The sequence below is a fragment of the Penicillium arizonense genome, assembly GCF_001773325.1.
Source record: "Penicillium arizonense strain CBS 141311 chromosome Unknown PENARI_contig003, whole genome shotgun sequence".
NCBI classification, from domain to species: domain Eukaryota; kingdom Fungi; phylum Ascomycota; class Eurotiomycetes; order Eurotiales; family Aspergillaceae; genus Penicillium; species Penicillium arizonense.
Window position 1 is genome coordinate 650,661 of NW_019173280.1, and position 13,782 is coordinate 664,442.

The following is a 13,782-nucleotide window of genomic DNA, read 5'->3' on the forward strand; positions in this document are numbered from 1 at the left end:
TCAAGAGCGCGCTTGCTGGATCGCTTCTTGATCCAAGGGAAGAGGTTGAAAATACCCCCACAGATAAATATACCAATCCACAAAACCAATTCCGTGCCATAAATGATTATCCCTAGAACATCAATAGACTGCCCAAATACTAAACACAGAGTCAGCAAGTACCTCTTCAACTTGAAAGCTTGAACTTACAAACAGAGACCAGGGAGAACAAATCCCCAGCAGCATCAATCCCAACAAAGATAAAGCTAATCCCCCGAACAGTCCGGTGAACATAGATATCCCAATAATGCCTTAGAACACCGGCGGCAAGCAGACAAGCACTCAAAACGGCCATAAGAATAAGAGGCCACTCAAGCCCCTGATCCTTTGCAGCGCGCAAAGCAAAAACAAGCCCTACTTCAATACCACCTAGTATCAGAAGCAGGGAAGTAACCGCAGCACTGCATTTCACGATCGAGTATTTCTAACCCAGAGTTAACGTTAGTTAATAAAGTCAGAATAAACCAATAGACAAATTAACACATATAACCTACCTTCCCATAATACAAACACTGAGCCCAGGTAATCAAACTCAAAGTAGTTAATATCTGAGGCTGAACCCGAAGCGCAATATTAAATTCTTCAACAATGTTGTACACGCCCAGTGGAACCCCCGCCGAGGCCCATAATAGCATCATGGATCCTTGGAGGCCTTCGGTATCATGTCTCCTGTAATTGATGATAATCTGAGGGAGAAGCTGGTGAATATACATGTAAGTGTGTGCCACTTATGTTTGTGTCCAAATTGGGGATTACATACCTGGATCGACCAGCAAACCTTACACGGGACGTGTTAGCTGGGGGTTGACAGGGGGTGGGTTGTCGGCATACCGCGCCCAGAGTGCCGAGCACATTTTCGGCTACTGGGTTGTTCATCTCCAGGGACTAAGTGATGTATATGTATAAGGAAATGGAGGATATCCGTATCTGATACGGATGGACGATTCACAACACGTGAATTCGTTGTGGGTCTTGTTTCCTGGAATTCTTATTGGTTCACTCTATATATTGTCCACCCAGAGCATGACAAGTTTTACGCCCTGCGAAACATATGATGTTGGTATAGGCATGCTTATGAGGTGATATACTAATATAGGGAATGTTTCTGCTTGTTAGGGAATTTAAATAAGCCGAACGGGTGTTTGTAGCTTAAATACTAGTAGGACTCACGGCTACCTCTTGCTGTTGACCGATCCGTTTTGCTAGCACACATTGCCCAGATATTTCTATATTGGAACACAAAAGCTCTTCCTTGTAGTCAATACCCACGGAACTTGGTCTTCTCATATTCTCTCCTGTATCAGAAAAGCGAGCGAGGCAGATTTTCTTCATATTCAAACTCTTTGGGGATGACCAGTGCACCCAGGCAAGCAACAAAACGATCAAAATTCACCGGATTGTTGCTAGCCACGAGAGTGTAGAAGTTGCCGCTGTTCAAAGTAATCGAGCAATGCTGGAAGTATCCCTGGAGGATAGCCGCCATATCGTCAAGAGTGACCTGGTTTTGACTCATAGTAACAAGGACGTCCTTTCCTTTCGCGGCGACCTCACTACTACTGAAGTACCGCGCTTTGAATCCGTAATCCTTCTGTAACTCACGTCTCTCATATTCGTCTATGTCTGCATGTCGGAACTTCTCAACGAAAACGAAAATACCGTCCTCCTTCAGAGACTGGACGACAAACCCAACTTGTTCGTCGCGATTTGGCGAGTACATCTGAAACGTCGTATCTTCGACGATGATGTCGAATCCGGAAGCAAACTTGGCAAGGTCATCGCGAGAATTCACCACTTCGTCCGTCAGACGGTGGAAAGGCCCATGGAAGAAGGTGGCGTGGGCGGATCTCCGTTAATCGCAAAATTGAGTGCGCTCATCTCATTAGGGCTGCAGCAGAGGGCTTCCACGCTCCCTTCAGAAAATTCGGCGACAGAGCGTGCCATGCTACTGTCACCGGTACCGACAGAGCGATACAGAAGTGGACGGCTAGGCACTTGCTGGCTGTAGTGAATAACTGCATTTCCCAGCCGGCAGTTTTCCTCAATCCGATAGGGAATACTGGCATAATAGTGGTTTACGAAAAGCGAAGATTGCTTAATGGTATTAAAGACCTCCAGGAACTGAGCGAAACGCTCGCCATTTTGCTCCAGCAATGCTTTGTCGAACAATCTTTTGTCGACTTCTGGGTTCTTGATTGTCCGCCCGGTCTGACCCCGGGCTGTGGATTCGAACCAGTTGAGAAGTTGGTTTATGCGGGGAGCAGAGTTGCACTCGTCGCAGAACGAGGTGAAGTCTCGCTTCGTTGTGGTAGGAAGTACTTGTGAGGCGATGGCTGCCATATCCAAAGAGAGTATCTAGAAACAAAGATGAGGGCGTTTCTGAAAAGGGTCATAAACTGGAAGCTATTGATGGGGACACTGTCCTTTATGAACTTTGGCCTGGTGCGGCGGCGGGGGGTCAGTCTATATCATAAATGAAGTATCCATGTTCTCGACCAGGGCTGTACTCTGTATACTCTTGCAGTTGACAATGTTTTACTCGTGGAAGACAGATCGGCGTTTGGGCCTCTATCCTGCAGGCTCTCTATCCACTTTTACTAAGCTATTGAGAAATGGCATGGGCTTCATGCACGATACCTCACAGGCCTAGATCAATCACGAAGCTGATACACCCCGCATTTTCCCCTGCGCTGCGAGCGAAGCCAATTCATACGTATAGTGAACCATTGCGCAATACCTATGCAGGGGCTTAACGTTAGTCATCAGCAAACATACATGTTTCAGTGACAAATTGCAAGGTGTACTTACGTATTTTACCGAGCTCGCGAGAGGCACAAATGATTCCGAATGGACATATCTCAACAGGCGGCGTAGTTAAGTGGCCGTGAGCCACCTTTGGCATTGGTATGCGAGATCTCATGCAGGAACGTTCTCTATTGCTGACCTAGGAACGCTAACAGCTAGCTGAAGATACCAGAGTTTCTGGGAAGATATTAGGGCATAGGGAATTTAGATCCGTTTTTTGTCTTATGTAGCAGCCGCTCAGAATCTCAATCGCAAGAAAAAAGAACTTAATAAACCCGCTTTCCATACTGGACCCATGTCGATCAATTATAGTCTTGCACCAAACATAAGATCTTGGCCGAGCCTGAGGTGCGGGGAACAAGTATGCTGCATATGATCTATGGACATGTTGATTTCGTGCAGATGCTGTAGGTCGCCTGTCTCAGTTGCAGATTACTGTCTCTCAGTAGATGCGCTGATGCGGATACGACTCTCCAGGCTAAGCTTGACACCATAGACAGTTTCGAAAGACTGAGCAATTTCGCGGATTATAGCGCGCCGACCAAGGACTATGGAGGAGTGTTAGAAAGCAAAGGACAAGTAGTCAATAGTGTTTCATTTACATTGCATGATTCCAGATGCACCAGCATCTACCGAAAGAGCTGCGGTAAACTCTGCAGCATTGTCATAAGTAGTCCCTTCCATAACCTCATCACCCCGACTCCAAAAGCGGAAGGTGTTTGTCTAAGGATCAAAGATGTTGAAAAACGGACTGAAGATGGTCTCAATCAATGAGAATGTGACACCCTGTACCTGCTTGGCCCCAAGTTGGGCCTTGACCTGGATCATGAGTCTTTGGGGAATAGCTCGACAAGCTTGAGCTTGGTGTAAGCTAGGGCCCAGTCACTTCTAGGCACCGACTAAGACTTTCTGTCTATCGACCATGAGCTTGTAATTGCCCGAGTATGAGACTCGAATGAAATTCCGCCGTAGGTGGCAAAGTCGTGTGTGAAGGCCACATCGGGATTAAAATAGACGCCATGACATGCAGGAATAAAATCCGACTTGGAAGCAAGCGGCGATGACCCCCGAATACTGGAGGAGCCTTGGAAATCGGTAACGCTTAATAATACGGTACTCGCCCCTTGTTCCTTGCACCAGTTTGACTTCCCTGGGCCGTGGATCCACCGGTCCTCCCGAGCCCCGGGCCGCAACGCGATTGTGGGTTGCGTTCTGGTCGGTACATATACTTAATTTCCTATCACTTCGGAGGCGACGCGTGCCTTTTGCATTCTCTCCTCCATCCAGGATGCCACTAAATCTGCCATACCCGCAGCTCCGCGGCTTTTCGTCCAAGTTCGACAAGCTCGAGCTGTATTGGGGCCGGCCCATCCCCGCCCATAAGCGGCGATTGATCCCGACCTCGGGTAGCTATCCAAAGAGGTTCGATGTGGGCAGCACTCGCGCTGGCGTTAAGCCCGTCGGCAACATTCAGCCGGACTTGGTCATCGTCGCGTCAAATACCCCACCCCCAGCATTAGGTGCGCAGTCTTCACTAAGAATGAATTCCTGTGCTGCTTCTGTGACTGTCAGCCGCAAGCTTATACGCCGAACCAATGGTGCTGGACTACGATGAGTGACTATATTAACAAGTCGGTACGTTAGCTGGGTATGTCTAGCGGATCAACATCAAGTCTAAGGCGAGTACCGGTTTTCTTCGGCAGCGAGATGAGTGTCGCAGATAGATTAATTGACAGGTGACAAAACTGAGAGAGAGGGAGAGAAGAAGACAAAAAGAAGACAAAGAAAAGAAGATGGTTTATCAATTTTCCTTTCAGATGTAGGTACAGGTATATATCTAGGGACCCACATCGACTAGAACAAACAAGAGACCAAAAGTGAAGCAAGAAGTGAGCAAACCGCACCTTAGGCAAGCGTATCCTGACAGAGACATCTAAGGCATCACAACCAGTACTCATTTGTCCTCAAGAAAGAAGCACTTAAACTTTCCAGTATGAAGTGGGTCCTGACGGTGGATTACCAAGACCCCACTTCGGCATTAAAATCACTAGCGCCCGAACCGTCACTCAGGGATGACGTGCGTCGGGTCTCGGACTTCGCTCTCGGACTTCGTGGATTTGAAAGCCCCGCGCTTATTGTCAGGAGTACAGTTTTCTATGTCAAAGGTAGGGATAAGAATAATATAAAAAGGTACTGGTCGCACTGCGTGTTTCTGCATACTCAATATTTATCAAAATGTCTACTATTCTCGTTATAGGAGCCACTGGCAAACAAGGTGGCTCACTAATCAAAAATCTCCTTAGCAAGAATGCGCCTTTCCAAATTCTGGCCGTCACCCGCAACATTCAGTCTCCCTCCGCGCAAAAGTTGTTACAGCAGTCATCCAAGATCAGTCTCGTACAAGGCGATCTAGACCACCCCGCAGAGCTATTCAAGAATGCACGGGATCTGACCAGCGAGCCAATATGGGGTGTTTTCAGTGTCCAAGTACGAACAGCCCATTTCATATCCATTTCTTCTACTCTCAGTAGGAAGCATTATGCTAACAACCGATTACTGAAGGTTGCAATTGGAAACGGCGCTTCGGAAGAGCCCCAAGGAAAATCAATCATTGACGAATCAATCAAACACGGCGTCAAGCATTTCGTCTACAGCTCAGTTGATCGTGGCGGTGCCAAATCCACAGACAACCCAACCCAAGTCCCGCACTTCATCAACAAACACAATATAGAGAAACACCTATTGGAAAATACGAAGGATGGCAATATGGATTGGACGATTCTACGCCCGACTGCTTTCTACGATAATCTCACGCCAGACTTCTTCGGCAAAATCTTTACCACGGCTTACGAAATGGTCCTCAAGGGGCAACCGTTGCAGATGATTGGGGTGAGCGATATCGGCGCTGTTGCGGCAGAGGTCTTTATGAATGTGGATGCGTATAAAGGACGTGCTATCTCACTGGCAGGTGACGAATTGACGTATGCTCAGTTTAAGCACATCTTTGAGAAGAGGACCGGGCAGACGCTGCCTACTACTTGGAGACCACTCGCTGCGTTGTTCATGGCGGTGGTCAAAGATATGGGGTATATGTATAAGTGGTTTCATGATGAGGGATTTGGCGCTGATGTGGAAGAGGTCAAGAAGATCCATCCTGGTCTCAAGGACTTTGAGACTTGGCTGGAAACTGAGAGTGCGTTTGTGAAACAATAAACGGCACTGTTATTTGGTCCACTGGACGAAGTGTGGCTTTGATCAGAAGAGTATTTAATATTGATATTGACGTCTTAATAAGCAAGTTAATGTATTTCTGTGCCTCGTGACATGTACCAGGGGAGATCCAACGGAGCGAAATAGTAGAGACATAGCAAAGCAAAACAGATGGCAGAAATTACACGATGAAAAAAAAAATATAAACGCTGCTTCGGTTCGCAAAAAACAATATCAATGCACGTTACGATGCATGACCCAGGAAGGTAGTTTAGATATCGATGAGTGGGCCTCAACAAAGCTAGAAACCTTCCTGATTCAGTTTCCAATCTTTCAAATCAAATGTCCCAGCACGAAGCGATGAAAATTCTCCGTTCCAAACGAATGTTTTCCCGCTGACCCGACCTCTACCATCGAGATCAATAATGCAATCTTGGAGCTCATAGGCACCACTCTCATAAGCGGTCTCATAAGCGATCAGACTATCTCGTTCCTTGCTCGTCCGAACCTCAAACGCCATGCCGCGAATGACGTCTTTTGGCGATCCACGCACTAGAGCCGGGTATTCTCCCCACATCTTGCAGTCCCAGCCAACGATTTTCGCCGAGTGGAGTTCATGCCAGCCTGGGTTTTCTAGGATTTTGGCGAGCTTGGGACGGTCCATGAGGCTACCGTAGAAGAAGTAATATTCCATTTTGAAGGTTGTTCTAGTTTGTATTTAGGTGGTTTGGAAGGTGAGTTAGAACTGGGGAGTGTGGATGTAGTGACTCAGAATGGGATTAAACCTCAGGGCCCGATGCTCAAAAGGGTCTTATGATGGATAATGATACAATGGAATGGTCGTTACTGAGTCAAAAATGTAACTTTTTTTTTTGCTGCATTTCGCATAGTATCGTGAGGATACCAAGGTTCGACTTCACCTGACAATACCTTGCCGATCCTCGGAATAACAGTCGACGCGACCGGGAAGCCGATAAGTCATCCCACGTGTAGGAACGATCTATCGATCTGAAATCTTTTAATAATTTAAAATTGTGGGTACACTGGTAAAGACAAGATAAACTGGACCATGGTAGATGTCAATCAAAACAAGAGAAACAAGATTGCATGTCGATCGCAACAAAAATTTCACTTCGCCGATCGCTCAGATGGCAGCCGCATGGTTGCCACTTGATTTTTGCCCAGCCACCCCGAGATCATATGTTTTTCCCCCCCGAACAGAAATAGAAATTTAGTGAAAGAACTGGTGAGTTAGAGCGACAGGACCCTGCCACAGATCATTCCCAGGCCACCGATGCCCTCCCTGATGGAGGGTACGTACGCGTCTGCGTAAGACCGCGCTCCCCACCTCCCCAAAATAGTATAAATGATCGTCGTCCGGGATGAGGTCATTGGGAATGAACCGTTGTCGGGGCTCGTCGTCAACGTTGTTGCTATGCTTAAGCGTAATCACACGAGAGAGTGCGGAGAAGGAATTTATGTATATGCATGTCAGAAAATGCGCAGGGCCAAGGCCAAGTATACGTATGCCCAAGAACGTAATGTTAATCGGTGGCTGAAACCGAAAAGGGACCGGAACCCAAAATGTCTGTGGATCCACACAGTATATTAAACTGGAGACTGGTCCCTGGGATCGTCGACTCATACTTAAAGACTCCAGACCCTGTTCTGATCTCTGATCTCTGTGTTCTATATTTCCTACAAGGCCAGGCCTCCATCCACATTCGTTCAAGCAACTACTACCACTCCACCAACATGTTGCCCTCCTCTCTCCGCCTGTGCTTCCTAGCCGCAACCCTCTTCCTCATCAACATGACAGCGGCCTTCCCCCTTATCAGCCGCGAAGTCGAATGGTCCTTCACGCTTTTCCCGACCTCCTCTTGCAACGGAACCGGCGACCCCCACGCCGGCTCCGGGAGTACAGGCTGTCGCGCAGACCTCAACAGCGTCGCCTCCGCCTACACCCTCCACTCCGTCGCCGAGGGCTGTCGCATCGAATTCTTCGATAACACAATGTGCGACGAGACCGAGCTCTCCGATGTCGCTGGCCAGATCACTTCCACCAACACCTGCCGGATGGCCGGTCCCCGACGCCGGTACGGCTCCTACCAGGTGACCTGCGAGTGAATGCATACGATACACTTCTACGGACACACATGAATAGTGTCATTTAAAAGATCAAGCTGGCCTTGGATGCATTGCGCGATTACAAGCAATTCTTTTTTTTTTTTTTTGGCTTCGTTGTTTACGTCAGACATTCATTGATCCCTCGGGCGCGGAATATAGAATTTTAATGATACCCTTTAGACAAATGAAACGAATTAACGATCTTCATTCCATCATCGTGTCTGCGCTTTTCTCCATATTACGCTCTCAGCGCTGGAGACCTGTCTTGAGGATGTCGATCACTGTGGTCTGTGTGTTCAGGGATGCGCCATCTCTCTCACCGGCACTGGAGGTCTATGCGGCCAGGAGATAGCGCGATAGGGGCAGGGATTGCTCCGTACGCGTATACTTTCCCCTCATTTTTATCCCCTCGATTTGATGTACAGATCAAATCAACTACTTGTATGCACGGATCGCCCCCTGTAAGCTTACTGCAGGGTCGGCCGTTTGAAACGGGGACACGCAAGGGCGGGCAACCTGATACATGTACACCGGGGGCTAGTACCCGGGCGTGCAGGGATGATTGGTCCCTGAGAATAGCCAAACGCTTAATTTACTAGGGTTCCCGCACTTAATGTGAATCAGGCTATGTTGCATTGTGGTTGGGTTGGGCTGGATTGCTTCATTTGCAGCTTGGTCCTTGCATTTTATAAACTCTTTGCAAAGGGTCTGATATTGACTTGAGAATTACGGCGATAGGCCATACGTCCGTTCAGATCTCCATTTTTAAACAACTACAACCAGTGGCGCTCGGAATTGGGAAAAAGGTGGTGAAAAACGAGAGGCCAAAGTAGGGCGAAAACAATGTATGAAACAGTATACTCGTGTCGGCTATTCCATACTTCATGGCACTGAATGCACATTTATGACCCTTGTTGTAGCACCAATCGTATGCCCCAAGTCCTGAAGACTTTTACGGTACCATATCGGGAAACTTTCCCGAAGATCAAATGCAGCCCTCTGTCGTTTCTTGTGCTTTTGGGGCGGCACGTCTACCTGTCCTAGTAGCTTCGTCGGTCGCTACCCTAAAACTATCATTCATAGAATTGTTTAAAGCGTTAAACGCTCGAATGATCGGGCAATTCATACTTGGTCGTTGTGCTCAATCGCCAGTCCTCCGAAATTGGACGGATATATATACACTTTCCGGCATACGGGGCTTAGCCTCTCAGATATACTATAGAGAACTATCCTTAAAGAAATTCGTGTACAATTTTCTTTTGTTCAATAAGATCTGCTAATCCCTAGGAGATAAGCCAGGGACTTTCCCGAAGTGGAATACCCGTACTACATCGCCGGAAACGGTCGACGCATAGCGACGTCGTGGCATCACTATTCATATGGACCTTCCGCAAATTTTCACCTATTCACCTTCGAGCCCAACATGACTGCCAAAATCGAAGCATTGGAAGGCGACGAAATTCCCCCGGCGCCCGTCTCATTCTTCGATTCATCTTTGAAGGAGACGCGACAGCGGGTATTCTACCAATGGGCGCGCACCCGTGAGTAAAGTTAATGCAGAGAATGCAAGGGATACTAACCCGACTCCAGTATTCATCCTCTGCCTCTTCATCTTTGTCGTTCTTTCTCTCTTCTGGGGCTCCCAATACAGCACTGAAGCCAAATACCCAGCACTGAATGTCTTTGTCGTTGACTTTGATGGCCAAGTCGATCCCTATCGCACCAATGACACCATCGTCGGCCCTGCAGTGACATATGTCACCAAGAAAATCCTGGCCTCCGACAATCGTCACCTTGGATACACGATCAAATCGCCCGCCGACTTCAACAATGATCCCTGGGCCGTCCGTCAAGCCGTCTACGACGAGGACGCCTTTGCCGCCGTAATCGTCAACCCAAACGCGACGACCCTGCTCCGTGCCGCTGTCTCCAACGGCAACACCAGCTACGATCCCTTCGGTGCAATTGAAACAATCATCATCTCTGGCCGCGACCAAATCACCTACTACATGTACATCGACCCGGACTTGTCAATCCTACAGGGTATGGTTACAGCGGAGTTCGGCCCACGGTGGGTCCAGCACCTAATCTCACAGTCGACGACCAATCTATCAACCGTCCCCCCGCAAGTGATCAACCCGGGAATTGGCTTTACGAACGTCGATCTCCGCCCCTTCACGCCGGCCGTTTCCGAGCCTGCCGTGACGATCGGCTTGATCTACCTGATCATCATTGCATTCTTCAATTTCCCGTTCTTGATGCCGATCCATGCGCAGTTCATGAAGCCGGGCAGTCATCCCCCGCTGAAGGTGGCGCACTGGATCGTCTGGCGTATAGCATCGGCTCTTGTGACGTACTTCTTCCTCTCGCTGTCCTACTCGCTTGTGTCTCTGGCTTTCCGGATTCCGTTTAGTAACTCGCCAGTCCCGGATACGCTATCTGCGAATAATCCGAATACATACGGTCGTGGCTCATTTGTTGTCTTTTGGATGTTGAATTGGGTGGGTATGGCGGCGTTGGGACTGCCGTGCGAGAATATGGCCATGGTCTTAGGCTTCCCGTGGAGTTCGCTCTTCCTTATCTTTTGGGTTATTACCAATGTTGCTACTGCGTTCTATCCTATTGAGTTGGCATCTGCGTTTTATCGCTGGGGTTTGGCTTGGCCTTTGCATCGCAGTAAGTTTTCGTTCTCCGGTCTGATTGGGGCTGGGCTGACTTTGACACAGTTGTTGAGGCGTTGCGTACGATCTTGTTTGGTACACATTCGCGTATCGGATTGGACTTTGCGGTTCTTTTCGTTTGGGTCGCTGTTTCTTTGGCCCTTTATCCCTTTGCGACTTATATCATGCGGTGGAAGATGAAGCGCGGACTTTGAGATTGTTACTAATATACTGATTGAATAGACGCCCATGCTCGGGTGTGAAAAGTTTTAATGGAATGCTTGATATTGATAGGGTTGCGGTATAGATCCAAAATGACGTAGTGAGCTAGTCCTTGTACACTTTCGTCTTGTTCCAGGTACATCTATGTGCAAGCATTTACATTCTGAATAATCCCAAAGGAGACGCTCTAGATCAACCATTAAAGCCACAAGTAAAACTCCGGAATCAAATGTGTAAACCCGGATATTTGGAACGGTACAGCCGGTCTGATGTCTCCATGACATATCTCACTGCCCAGTTGCCGGATATTCCCAGGTTTATTTCCTGAGATTGCCCAGTTATTCACACATTGCGTGGGACAAGGCTGTATCTGAGACTCCATTATCCTCCGAAATGAACACAAGAGCACACGATCATGGGAGCTCCGGCATCAATATCCGAGACTGGTAGAGTCCCGTGGTCCCTGACAGTCAGGGACAAACCAAAGCGAAGCACAACCACCAATTCGTGTGCTGTTCCCCATGTGCTCGATCCTGACCTTCTCATTTGCTGAATCAATTTAATGCACGATCCCAATATGTACCTGCTCAGCCCTACAGATTTGCTGCAGGTGTCAGGTACCTGTAGGGCAGGCTTGTTTGGGCTGTAGTCGTCATGCCCTTTCCGATGACCATCTCTCTTCCTTCTTGCTTTTCTCCTTTTCTTCTCTCGTTCTGATTCATCTCTCATCTCAGACACGATCGGCTTTGAACCTCAAATTTCTGCGCTATGGAAGCTCCTCGTGAAACCGTCGCGATGGAAGCTGATCCCTTCAATGACCAAGCTCGTGCTGAGGAAGCTCGCGAACGTCGTTACCGTGCCCTGGCAAAGATCGACGAAGCTCCCTTCGGCTGGCAGCATCTCCGCGCCATCGTTGTTGCAGGCGTCGGTTTCTTTACTGACAGTTATGACATCTTCGCCATCAATCTGGCTGTCGGCATGCTGGGTGTCGTCTACTGGCAGGGCGAACACAAAGGCAAGATCCCCTCCGCTGCCGACACTGCTATCAAGGTCTCGACTTCTGGTGGAACTGTCATCGGTCAGTTGTTTTTCGGTTGGCTTGCGGATCGTATTGGCCGCAAGCGCATGTATGGCATTGAGTTGATGGTCATTATCATGGCTACGCTTGCTCAAGCTCTGTCGTCTGCCTCTGTTGCTGTCTCCATCGCTGGTCTTCTCGTCTTCTGGCGTGTCATCATGGGAATTGGCATCGGTGGTGATTATCCTCTTTCTTCGGTTATTACCTCTGAGTAAGTTGTGCGAGGCCCAAGAGGAATATAAGCGACTGACTTCCTGAATAGGTTTGCGACTACCAAATGGCGTGGTGCCATGATGGGTGCCGTCTTCGCCATGCAAGGATTTGGACAATTCGCTGCTGCTATCATTGCTTTGATTGTCACTGCTGGCTTCAAGGAATCCCTGGAGTCTGCCAAAGATGTTGGTCACTGCACCGGTGCCTGTCAGATGGCAGTTGACAAGATGTGGCGAGTGATCATCGGATTCGGAGCAGTACCTGCCTGTTTCGCCCTTTACTACCGCCTCACTATTCCCGAGTCTCCCCGATTCACTTTCGACGTCCAACATGATCTTGTAAAGGCCGATGAAGATGTCAATGCCTATCTCGGGGGCCGAAGTGAAGGCCATCCTGATGAGATTGATCGTGCCCGCATCCTGCACGGTAACACATTTGCACCTCCTAAGGCGGGTTTGCGAGACTTCGTTCACCACTTCAGTCAGTGGGAGCATGGCAAGGTTCTCCTTGGTACTGCTGGATCGTGGTTCTTCCTGGACGTCGGTAAGTTTGACTCCACGGGTATGAATTTGACATAGGCTAACTCTTTGTAGCCTTCTATGGCCTGGGTCTCAACAACTCCATTATTCTCTCGGCTATTGGCTGGACTGGAGGCAAGAATGTCTACGAGGTCTTTTATCGCAACGCAGTGGGCAACCTGATCCTGATCTGTGCCGGCGCAATCCCCGGTTACTGGGTCACCGTTGCAACTGTGGACACCCTCGGCCGCAAGCCCATTCAGCTAATGGGATTCGGAATGCTCACAATCCTATTCATCATCATCGGATTTGCCTACAATAAATTGATCCACACCCACAACGGCCTTCTCGCGCTGTATGTCATTGCCCAGTTCTTTTTCAACTTCGGACCCAATGCCACTACATTCATTGTACCTGGCGAATGCTTCCCTACCCGCTATCGATCTACCTCGCACGGAATCAGTGCTGCGACTGGTAAGGTCGGAGCAATCATCGCACAGTGTGTTTTCGGTCCCCTCGTTCACCACGGCGCAAAGAAGCCCGACGATTCGCCTTGGCTCAACCACGTTATGCAGATCTTCTCCCTGTTCATGCTCTGTGGCTTTGCTACTTCTTGGTTGATCCCCGAGACCAAGCGTCAGACTTTGGAGGTTCTCTCTGGTGAGCCGGACTCATCTGCTCCCGTCAGCCCGTATGTCTTCGCCAAGGACGAGGGCAAAGATGACCACCTGACTCCACATGCCATCACTACCTCGACTGTTCACGTTGGCTAGAGTTGTCGGCGACGATACGCTAGAGAGTGAAGTGGTGCCTGATCACTACTCTTGAAAGTGTATCTTTGTCCCTTTTGAAACCTGCAGTCCCTACATGACTGGCTTATTGACTGCTAATCGTCGGTCTTGTGCTGAGATCT

The 13,782-nt window shown here is 48.7% G+C and overlaps 8 protein-coding genes across 8 annotated transcripts; 5 read left to right on the forward strand and 3 right to left on the reverse strand.

Annotated features, from left to right (window-relative positions):
• Positions 1 to 120: 120 nt before the first annotated feature.
• Positions 121 to 2,376, reverse strand: PENARI_c003G12220 (PQ-loop repeat-containing protein; the record flags this gene model as incomplete). Its single annotated transcript, XM_022628845.1, has 7 exons — positions 121 to 128; positions 190 to 463; positions 534 to 737; positions 800 to 817; positions 871 to 924; positions 1,433 to 1,801; positions 1,846 to 2,376. The coding sequence occupies 7 exons, from the start codon at positions 2,374 to 2,376 to the stop codon at positions 121 to 123; spliced, it is 1,458 nt and encodes a 485-aa protein (XP_022491806.1).
• Positions 2,377 to 3,273: 897 nt separating this feature from the next.
• Positions 3,274 to 3,669, reverse strand: PENARI_c003G06624 (NmrA-like family protein; the record flags this gene model as incomplete). The annotated part of the gene is made up of 3 exons (XM_022628463.1): positions 3,274 to 3,389; positions 3,444 to 3,564; positions 3,634 to 3,669. The coding sequence occupies 3 exons, from the start codon at positions 3,667 to 3,669 to the stop codon at positions 3,274 to 3,276; spliced, it is 273 nt and encodes a 90-aa protein (XP_022491992.1).
• A 460-nt stretch (positions 3,670 to 4,129) lies between these two features.
• On the forward strand, positions 4,130 to 4,456 carry PENARI_c003G06509 (uncharacterized protein; the record flags this gene model as incomplete). The annotated part of the gene is made up of 1 exon (XM_022628452.1): positions 4,130 to 4,456. The coding sequence occupies one exon, from the start codon at positions 4,130 to 4,132 to the stop codon at positions 4,454 to 4,456; it is 327 nt and encodes a 108-aa protein (XP_022491851.1).
• A 620-nt stretch (positions 4,457 to 5,076) lies between these two features.
• PENARI_c003G12125 (uncharacterized protein) lies at positions 5,077 to 6,054 on the forward strand (the record flags this gene model as incomplete). The annotated part of the gene is made up of 2 exons (XM_022628837.1): positions 5,077 to 5,328; positions 5,404 to 6,054. 2 exons carry the CDS (start codon positions 5,077 to 5,079, stop codon positions 6,052 to 6,054), a joined length of 903 nt encoding a protein of 300 aa, XP_022491978.1.
• A 298-nt stretch (positions 6,055 to 6,352) lies between these two features.
• PENARI_c003G10551 (gamma-glutamylcyclotransferase family protein) lies at positions 6,353 to 6,745 on the reverse strand (the record flags this gene model as incomplete). The annotated part of the gene is made up of 1 exon (XM_022628735.1): positions 6,353 to 6,745. The coding sequence occupies one exon, from the start codon at positions 6,743 to 6,745 to the stop codon at positions 6,353 to 6,355; it is 393 nt and encodes a 130-aa protein (XP_022491327.1).
• Positions 6,746 to 7,635: 890 nt separating this feature from the next.
• PENARI_c003G11106 (uncharacterized protein) lies at positions 7,636 to 8,178 on the forward strand (the record flags this gene model as incomplete). Its single annotated transcript, XM_022628770.1, has 1 exon — positions 7,636 to 8,178. One exon carries the CDS (start codon positions 7,636 to 7,638, stop codon positions 8,176 to 8,178), a length of 543 nt encoding a protein of 180 aa, XP_022491371.1.
• Positions 8,179 to 9,601: 1,423 nt separating this feature from the next.
• Positions 9,602 to 11,101, forward strand: PENARI_c003G04708 (SNG1 family protein; the record flags this gene model as incomplete). Its single annotated transcript, XM_022628325.1, has 4 exons — positions 9,602 to 9,719; positions 9,769 to 10,854; positions 10,905 to 10,919; positions 11,082 to 11,101. 4 exons carry the CDS (start codon positions 9,602 to 9,604, stop codon positions 11,099 to 11,101), a joined length of 1,239 nt encoding a protein of 412 aa, XP_022491771.1.
• A 727-nt stretch (positions 11,102 to 11,828) lies between these two features.
• phoD (phosphate:H+ symporter) lies at positions 11,829 to 13,642 on the forward strand (the record flags this gene model as incomplete). The annotated part of the gene is made up of 3 exons (XM_022628697.1): positions 11,829 to 12,349; positions 12,401 to 12,894; positions 12,945 to 13,642. The coding sequence occupies 3 exons, from the start codon at positions 11,829 to 11,831 to the stop codon at positions 13,640 to 13,642; spliced, it is 1,713 nt and encodes a 570-aa protein (XP_022491306.1).
• Between the last annotated feature and the right edge of the window lie 140 nt (positions 13,643 to 13,782).